The sequence below is a fragment of the Protomyctophum parallelum genome (assembly GCF_964188405.1).
Source record: "Protomyctophum parallelum genome assembly, chromosome: 1".
Lineage (NCBI taxonomy): Eukaryota > Metazoa > Chordata > Actinopteri > Myctophiformes > Myctophidae > Protomyctophum > Protomyctophum parallelum.
Window position 1 is genome coordinate 23,932,735 of NC_139697.1, and position 10,015 is coordinate 23,942,749.

The 10,015-nt window shown below is 43.7% G+C and overlaps 1 protein-coding gene across 1 annotated transcript; it reads left to right on the top strand.

Annotated features, from left to right (window-relative positions):
- The first annotated feature begins 1,188 nt into the window (after positions 1–1,188).
- On the top strand, positions 1,189–4,173 carry nrsn1l (neurensin 1-like). The gene is made up of 3 exons (XM_083766669.1): positions 1,189–1,278; positions 2,138–2,341; positions 3,693–4,173. Exons 1-3 carry the CDS (start codon positions 1,213–1,215, stop codon positions 4,098–4,100), a joined length of 678 nt encoding a protein of 225 aa, XP_083622795.1. The 5' UTR covers positions 1,189–1,212; the 3' UTR covers positions 4,101–4,173.
- Positions 4,174–10,015: the final 5,842 nt, after the last annotated feature.

Genomic DNA, 10,015 nt, shown 5'->3' on the forward strand with positions numbered 1-10,015 from the left:
TGGAAGCTTGGATTCTTCTTTTCCTTCCTTGTTTATTGACACCTCATTGTACCGCCTATCTGGCTAGCTAGTGGCGCTATAGCTATGACACAGCAGATCAGAGGCAGGGACGTAGCCTCACAAGCCAACCGCACACCGGGAGGCGGTACAATAAACGGTAAACAAACAAGAAGAAATAAAGCGACCAAATCGGTCAAACAAAGATTAAAAATACTTAACGGCTTCCGCGCCACAGGAGATATTCGCAGCTGGATGTATAGCTACTTAAAGTTACCGAATTCAGAATAACTCAAGGAAAATAATGGCGTCACATGCCGCGGGTCCTATTTTAGAGAGAATCTCCACTTCCGCATATAGGAATTTCCATACGAAAATACAGTAGTGAGCAGGGACCCAACGTAAAACTCAACAAAATATCAGAAAAGTTTTACGTAGGGTCCCGAAAGGGGCTACATTGGAGCCTATAGGTGGTTGCACCTTAATCGCTAGGCCATCGGCGTCCCCGCTGTTTACATTTTTTGTTAGTTTTTGTCACATTCCTAAACCAATAATTTGATGACCAGCGACGTCTCCGGTAGGAGATTCATGAGTACTCAGTCTCCTACTGAGCAGCCACCCAGAATGATTGGCTTAGGAATTCAAAAAGAAACTGAAAAATGTCCATGAATTCAAGGCTTCATGGGGTTTGGGTGAACTGCTCCTTCTGCAAACGCTTTGGATATTTTCTAGTGGGCCGTGATCAAGAAAAAGTTGAGAACCATGCACTACTATAGTCTGTCTGACTCTGATCCAGAGGGATTGAATAGGGATATAAACGTGCAATACTTCAAGTCAATTTGAATATGTTGGCAAATTTCTTTGTTTTATAAAAGTTAGTTAGTTGAGGTCATGAATTGTGGTGTTTTTAACGGAGCCATTGCAAAGTGCTTGTATTCTGTTGTGCATGTCTGATGTAAAGTTCTGAAGGACAATAACGTGTGTGTGTGTGTGTGTGTGTGTGTGTGTGTGTGTGTGTGTGTGTGTGTGTGTGTGTGTGTGTGTGTGTGTGTGTGTGTGTGTGTGTGTGTGTGTGTGTGTGTGTGTGTGTGTGTGTGTGTGTGTGTGTGTGTGTGTGTGTGTGTGTGTGTGTGTGTGTGTGTGTGTGTGTGTGTGTGTGTGTGTGTGTGTGTGTGTGTGTGTGTGTGTGTGTGTGCACCAGGCGTGTGAGCTGAGATGGCGGCATGCTCTGAGGCCTGTGTGGTGGGCTGCGTCTCAGGAGGAGAATCCTCTGGAAGTGAGGTGAGCGTGCTTTTCCATTTGGAGCCGTGTGCTGATAACCCTGTTTCTCTTGAGGTTGGCAGTGGGTGGCCGCCGGGGCTCAGGAGGTAAGCGCGGTTGCTTGGGAACCAGAAGGTTCCCCAACCAGTTCGATTCCCGCTGCTCCTGGGTTCATGGCTATGTGTCCTGAGACCCTAGGTTGTCTCTGCTGCCATCAGTGTGTGAACTGGTAATATGTAAGGCATATACAGTAGAGGAGGCTGTTGTATTACTTTTGAAAAAGGTGCTACATTATATAAATAAAAATGGATATAATTCAGAATTAATTGCCAATAAATGAATAAACTCATTGAATAAACTCATTGTTCATTAGCACACTACTAGGATCATTTTCAGATCAAGCTTTTAAAACGGACTAAAAAGAGGCCGGGCTCTGGCATGCTCTCATTTAGTCAGATTAGCTTTTTTGTGTTATTTATTTATTTCCCCCACAATTAAACTCTCCTGAGTCCTTGTGGTTCTCAAACGTTCTAACTCCAAGAGCTCCATAACTCTGAGAGCTACACGCATGTAAGATGGGTGCAGTACTTTAGTTAGACTAGTCATTGGTCCGAAAAACGACAACCCACCTTAAACCCTAACCTAACCATAACTGCAAGCACGGGAGCAGGCGCTAGTCCGAGATGCGGATGCATGTCGAACTTAATGCTCAGTTGGATTTACATGCGGTCCCCCTGTAAGATACCACGTGGAACCCCCTCAAGGAACCCTGGGGATCCCTGGGCTCTACTATGATAACCACTGGTCTAGTGCTGCCATTCCCTGTATTGCAGAATGTAAACCAGACAGTTGTTTCATTGTGCTTGTCATTTCCTTATAGACGCCGGGCTCCAGTTGTCTTCAGTTTGGTGTCCGCTCATATCTGCACCACTTCTATGAGGAATGCTCGTCCTCCGCGTCGGACAGAGACCCAGAGGATCAGGGATCCTCCGCGTCAGACAGAGACCCAGAGGATCAGGGATTGGCCCAGACCCAGAGATCACCCCACTGCTGGAGCTCAGGAATCTGGAACATGCCACATAACGTACGACACACTTTACTGTTTACTCCAAGAAAATGCAAACACTTTACCGTTAAAAAGGGATCCCTGGCTAATGAGACAAATAGGCCTTAAAACATTATACTTGCCCTCTATAACTAAAACTACAAAATAAAAACACCTTGAATATTTTATTTCTTTCATAAATTGCGAATCTTTCACTCAATAGGGACTGCTCCTGTCGCAAGTTGATGATGTCATATGCCCATGTGTGGTCTAGCCTTATGGAATGCATTATGCTAAGATTCTCTATTTATGAAATAAATAAAATATTTAAGGTTCTTTCATTTAAATGTTTTATTAGCCAGGGATCCTTTTGACCCAGGAGATGAAAACATGTCACTGTTTGACCAGGAGATGAAAACATGTCACTGTTCAGACCAGGACATGAAACACTTTACTGTTTAGACCAGGAAATGAAATACTTTACTGTTTAGACCAAGCCCCTCTACTGGCCAAAGCTGGAACTGCAGGGGGCGTTTCTTTTCACGTGCATGTAGCACGAGTAAACCCTGCACAGCTGGGGTTTAACACGGAGCGCTCGCTAGCACCACATTTTGGTGTCCAGATGTGGAAGTGAAAACACTTTACTGTTTAGACCAAGGAAGCTTAGAGAAGGAAGTGTCATGGTCACGTGACTGTGCTGCGCCATGACACTTTCATGGGAGCCAAATCTCGCACCAGAAGTTACATGAATACAAAGCAGTGAATGGAGCAAGCTGGACCAGCTCATAACAAACATTATTTATTTACCATTGAGACCTGTGTCATATAATCGGTTCAGGCATATAAAAGAAGACATATCACAGTTTGTTTTCTAATCAGTTGCTTTTCGATGTGCACAGTAAGTACATCATTTTATTTGAGGATTTAAACAGCAGCAGGTATCGTTTCTGTTCCGGGGGTATCGTGAGATTTGGCTGCCAGACAGGAAACGGTGAACAGTCTCGCGATACTACAGAAACTTACTTTTTGATCTTTAGATGCCTATAATGTGTTACATGTCTTATATGTTATTTGCCAGAAGTGATTACTTTACAAATTCAGAAATTCAGAAATAGTGTTTGTTCATGAGCTGGTCACTGAGCTCTCATTGACTCCAGGGCATTCTGCCAGACTTCCGGGTGCAGTTTGGCTCCCATGGTGCGACGAATCTGCTGTCTGGAATTGCGTGATAGCGAAAATGGAGTTGGTGACCTTACCTCCATTCCATATACCTTGGTTTAGACCAGGAGATGAAAACATACTTCTACTGTTTACACCAGGTGATGAAAACACAGTAGCAGCAGTAGTAGTAGTAGTATTTCATTGGTCATACCCATCCTCTCTGATCCAGGTGTCTCTGGCCTTGGGTCTCCTGATCCTGACTGCAGGCATTGCCAGCCTGTCCGTTGGTTACTCCACTCCCCGGAGGATCGAATCCTTTGGCGAGGGTGACCTGCTCTTCGTCGACAGACAAGCCATCAGCTTCAACAGGGGGCTGCATGTCAGCGTCGCTACCGGATTTGGTCTGTCCTGCCTGGGCTCGCTGTTGGCGGTCGCAGGGGTCCTCCTCTGGGCCAAGGTCAAAGAGAAGCTGCCCCAGCGAGAGGTGGAGTGGACAAGGGAGTGCGGGACAGAGGTAGGCAGCGCTCTGAAGGGTGCAGGGGAGGCGGCAGTCACCATGGCGCCCGGTGCAGAGGAAGGGAAGGTACATATTGCCAGTGGTGGGAAAAGTGCTCAATTTTTTTTCTTACTTAAGTAAAAGTATCAATACTGCAATGTACTGTAGAACTACTCCGTTACAAGTAAAAATCCACAATATAAAATGTACTTGATAAAAAGTATCAAGTTTTGGTACAAAAAGTAAAAGTGCTCATTGTGCAGAATGTCCCTTTTCAAATCTATAAAACTCTTTTGAAAATAGCCGATCTACAAGCTCGCGATGCGACGCATTGTGAGCTTGTAGATCGGCTATTTTCAAATGGCCGAAATGCTGAAGTGGTTAAAGTATGTTTTATAATAATAAAACAATGTAACTAAAGTTGTCAAATAAATGTAGTGGAGTAAATGTAAAAGTACAATATTTGCCTCTGAAATGTACAAGTAAAAGTACTGAAAAGTGTACTTAACTCATTTAGGCCAGACGTCGAAATTAAAAAATATATATTCTAAATCCTTTTCTGAAATACCTATGTTTCCATATCAGTGGTATATATGATATGATATTTCATGTCATATTTTCAAAAATAGCAGACCTACAAGCTCGAGTGCCTCGCTATGAAAGCGTCCCCCGCCAAGCAATGGCTGCTCACAATGACCCTACTGAGGTATACACTAAAATGTGGAACGCCCTTAACATGCAGCCATTAACACTAGCATGTCTGAAATAGACTGCTAAAGGTCAAGATGACTGTGTTTTTCGTGCAATTCCATTGGCTACTCTCTCCCTGAATCTCTTCACACCTCTCCCCCCGCGGGGGGGGGGGGGGGGGGGGGTTGATGACTTGCCATTGTCTTGTAAATGTCACATTCCAACTTCATTGCAGCAACTAACTACAGGACGACTAAAGTTATTTTTCATTTCACTTTAACAAACTATAATTATAGTGACTGTGAGCGCTATATTGAATACCCTTGCGCAGCAAACACTGTCCGTATTGAGCAAATAAAATGGGCTACCACACGTTATTGTATAACAGCCAGAGCCAGGCACATTGCTCAGAGTCAGAGAGCTGATAAAACACTTTCCGACTTTGTTTTACCTTTGGGTAGGCTAGAAGTGCGTGTGTGTGTGGGGGGGGGGGGGGGGGGGGGGGGGACTGCAGATGGTCTAAAAATGAGTTACTTTGACCAACGTATTACCAATCTTGTACACCATTGCTCACGAAAGCAACACCCATGACCCAATAGCCTTCTATAATTCTATATAATGCTACGCATATAGCAGCACGGTTTATATATACACCATAGGATAGACCAAGTCATGTGACGCATCACCGCCACAAATAGTGCTACAGCGTTATCTAAAATGCACTTCGGCATACCTCACCGGCAGTTACTTGGATATTTACATCATGCCTCCGAGGCTCCGTGGGAGGGAGAGGGAGGGAGAGGGAGGGGGGGGGGGGGGGGTTCGGGAGGTCTATCTGGTTGGAATTACACTTTTTATTTTGAATCGCGCATCGGCAAGCATTCTCGCTTCATGGAAAGGAAATGTCGGTCGAGTCTAACTGAGCATTCAATAACATCCCTCATCATGGATAATAATCATTGTATTCCTATTATCTTATCAAAATAGTAAACAAATTCCAAGTTAATTAACCAGCCAAACATATATGATTTAATTCGTTGGAAATGGAATTAAGAGTGGGGGAGAAGGGGGGACGGCGGTCAGTTTGGCCGAAAAAGCCAGACCTAGTAGGTATAACTATGCCTAAAATCATATTTACAAAACGTTTCAGATGGAAAAAAAACAGATGATTTCAATCGAATATTTAGACAAAGTCATGCAAGGGTAACTTTCTCAGGACTCCATGGGCAAAGAAAATCAACTTTAAAATGTTAAGACATGTGACTCCTTCAAAACCGCTCTCAAAGAGCACCTACGGACAGCTGCAATTCAAAACTGGCCCCTGTAAATGAAGTCTGAGCTCACGCCACCCCTTTCGACGCATACTGTACATGTTTTCCCTTTTTTACTTTCTTTATGATTTCCTGTTTTTCTTTTTATAGAAGTGTATAATTGTACGTCTCTAAATGTTCTGATGAATTGTAAATGGTGGAACCTGTTGTAATCAAGTGTAATGTTTTTGTATTTACTTTTTTCAAGTGTGTTAACTAAAGTTCTATATCAAAAGTCCATAAAATCAAAATTGAATGACTTCCTTTGAACGTAAACATGATGCGTGATAACGTGTTGAGTAAAATGAATAAAATTTATCTTGATTTCACTCAACTGATTGATTCCCATTGCTGCAAGTTCCTCCAAACACAGCTGATGTTGATTACAGAACTACTCTATTCTTTTAGTCTCATTCAAGATGACGTCCAGACAATGTATTACTCATTTTAAACTTAATCGGCACGCTAACATATGTATCTGAAAAAGCCACATAGTAGCTGCATGCTCTGTATCTGTCTTCTAAAGTTTTGTCAACAAACGACACCAGGCATTGCGGAGCTTGAAAGCCCATATACAGTATATGGACATGTTTTTGTTTGTTTAATTGACGTCTTCGGGCCAGGTATAGGGCGTAAAATGTGTGCTAATTTGGCCAGACGGGGCCTTGGGCCAGCCCAGTTAGGGCCCAGGTAGAGCTGGGCCTTAATCTTCGGGCTTTTTGTGAACGCTAGTTTTTTTATCTTCATATATGGAGCGTATCACGAGGCGTGATGTGTTGTATTTTTCTTTGACCATTTTAAAGAGACCAGTAATATCATGTGATAATACTGAAAAGTACGGAGCCCAGGAATGGCCACTGAACAAAAAATATTTTATCTCGACCGGTTGAGATATTATCTTGACCTGTCGAGCACTGAAAAAATAAAATAAAATGAATATGTGTCATATCAAAGTCATCAAATATCTTAATGTTTCGTATTGTTGTTCGTATTGAATACATAGGACCACATCACCACAATGGAAACAATGCCCATTGGACTTTTTTGTGCTATACTTTTAGCCGAAATGTCTGACTGTACCTACTGTTTACATTTCTGTCTAGTATTCAATCAATCAATGAGTTTGATCAAGAAGTGTCATAATGGTGATCATGTAAACCCTTTTAGATAAAACCAGTTTTTTCTGTCAACATTTCTAGATGTTTGTCTGTGTGATTTGCTAACATGCGGAAGACAATAAAGGTATATTCAGTGATTTCACTTAATTCACTTCTTTTTTTTGTTTTGTTGTGATAATCCTCCCTACTAGAGTGTGCTGACCATATAAGAAGTTCCTCCCTGTCCCCAGTTAACCCCTGGGGGGAAACGAAAAGGTTTAGTTTTTGGCTAGGTGGCCCAGCCTTCATCCAATCAGGATAGAGAGGGGCCTTCCGCCAATCATGATCGAGCGGGGGTGGGCCTTGGTTTGTGTGCTGTTGGCCTGTCGTTAGTCCCCCTCCCCCCACTGTAGTGCGTGCATGTGCACATCTTGTTACCGGGGCGGACCGGGGGGTTTTCCAAATAACCCAAATCACTGAATGCATAGAAAAATGAATAACGAAGCTGGATCCGATAAAATACTTGTTACCAAATGTTACCAAATACAGACACTTATACAACATACACCAAAAGTCACATTTGCATGACTATCTGCCCACGCACATAATCACACAGCTGCCCACATCCACCCACACACAGTACCTGTTGCAAAGAAAATATCACCGGTTATCTTTTCAGCAGAATCTGGCTTTGTAATTGCCTGTACTTTATGTCTCTAGGCAACCGTTGGCCTCAAGTGCTCTATTTTCAACGTGGAACAAACGGCCTCATTTTGATTGGTCAATACATTTTCTACTTCTATTCTTGCGCCAATTACCTTTTCTTTTTTTACTAAATGCTCTGATGTGAGTGGAATTTGCTGCCTGTTGAATTAGGGTAATCTGGTTACGATACATGATTTAGATGTCACGAGGCCTGACCATATATGAAGGCGTTAAGGTCTCCATGATGTCACGTGATGTGACAAGGTCAGCTCGGGCAGATCATCTAGGTGATGATCCAGTCTTCTCCATGTATAGTTATCCAGATGTAACACATTTAGTGGATTACAGTATAAACCTAACATATAGAGACAAACATATACAGTAGTTGCCTTATGTGTGCTTTTGCCCAATAACTACTTCTAAAGTTACTATGTTTTAGACGTCTAATACTTAACCACTAAGATCTGTTAAACTATCTAATCACTAAATATTAGTATAGAGAGAGTGATATGGAACCAGAACAGTCTCAAAAGTCTCACAGTCACGATCAGATTTTTAACTCACAAGTTCAGATTTGCAACTCACATGTGTGAACTCACAGGTTCACATTTGGTGTTTTGTATCCACAAGTTCAGATTTGTGTTTTGTATCTGTATTTCACAGATGTGTTTTGTATCCGTGTTTCACATTAATTCCGTGTTTCATCAAACCCTGGATAGCCATACATTGAGAAGACTGTGAAACACGGCTACTTTTGAGACTTTTGAGACAACTTTTGAGACTAACGAACGTCATCATTGGCTGAGGGAATCTGTCAATAAGCCCTCAGCCAATGATGACGTTTGTCATTCCTCTGCCAATCAGATTGGTTCCGCCTTACATTGTTTCCTCCAATCAAATGGTCGCAGACCACTTCCTTGTTGGATGAAATACTCCGACCTGTTTTATGATTTATAGTGAATTCTTCAACTATATTTTCTTCTTTTTCACAGTTTTGGTTGTATTCCACCATATGCATATAAGTAATTAATATAAATCCTTTTGTTCGCGATTATAAGTCAAATATATAGTTCCACTTGAGGTTAAGGTTAGGGGAAGGAATGAGAATTCCACTATAGACGAATCCAGGAACGGGTCTCATGGTTGCAGCTTACGTATTTCCTGTAGGCGGACTCGACGTAGCTGCAGGGTTTTAAACCCTCACCAGACACACCTCTTCTACTATAGTGAATGGCAGAGTAACTGATGTTAGTCTGCCTCAAACGTTACTCTTTTACCTGCTTTTTACTAAACACTAACATTACAAAGATGCCCAGAACATCGGGATGAACCTGTGTAGTTTATGGCTGCTCCAACAGTAGTGGCAACATAAAAATATAACAAACGGAATGTCAAAATATCCACCGCGGTGACTGAGACCAGAGCCATTGAGTAATGGTTGAGACGAAGCAGTGAAAGGTCCTGAAAGATACATAACGTCAGTCTTACCCAATACCCAATCTTTCTGTTTTATAAACACAAGGCTGCTGTACTTTATACCTCATACTAAGGAGGTATAAAGTACAGCAGCCTTGTGTTCATAAAACAGAAAGATTGGGTAAGGCACGATCCATACTCCTATTTTAGAGCCGAATAAAAGTCGGTTCGGCTCTGTAGAGCCTACAATGTGACGTAATTTGATTTGAGGTTCGGGGGGGGGGGGGGGGGGGGGGGGGGGGGGGGGTGTACCGTCCTAAAGTCGGCTCTTCTGTCAAACTACTCCTTGGGCTAAAAGAAACCATAGCCACTTGTGCCAAATGTGCCAAAAACGTGCTGAGCTCATCACATTTGTCATGATGTCTATGGCCCCCAGTGTCCCCCAGTGCCTCCCAAGAAAGTGCCCCCCCCCCCAAGTGCCCCCCAGTGTTCCCCCAGCACCTCCCCAGACAGTGCCACCCCCAGTGTCCCCCAGTGCCCCTCCAGACAGTTCCCCCTTAAGTGCCCCCCCAGTGTCCCTCCAGACAGTGCCCCCCCAGTGTCCCCCCAGTGGCTCCCCAGACAGTGCCCATCAAGTGCCCCTCCAGACAATGCCCCCAAGTGCCCCTCCAGTGTACCCCCAGTGCCTCCCCAGACAGTGCCCCCCCAGTGTCTCCCCAGACGGTTCCCCCCCAGTGCCTCCCCAGACAGTGCCCCCCCAGTGTCCCCCCAGTGCCTCCCTAGACAGTGCCCCCCCAAGTGCCTTCCCAGTGCCTCCCCAGACAGTGCCCCCCCAGTG

Coding starts and splice junctions, on each gene's coding strand:
- nrsn1l (XM_083766669.1), top strand. CDS start 1,213: ATGGCGGCATGCTCTGAGGCCTGTGTGGTGGGCTGCGTCTCAGGAGGA. Junction 1,279..2,137: donor GAGAATCCTCTGGAAGTGAG/GTGAGCGTGCTT, acceptor ATTTCCTTATAG/ACGCCGGGCTCCAGTTGTCT. Junction 2,342..3,692: donor TCTGGAACATGCCACATAAC/GTACGACACACT, acceptor TCTCTGATCCAG/GTGTCTCTGGCCTTGGGTCT.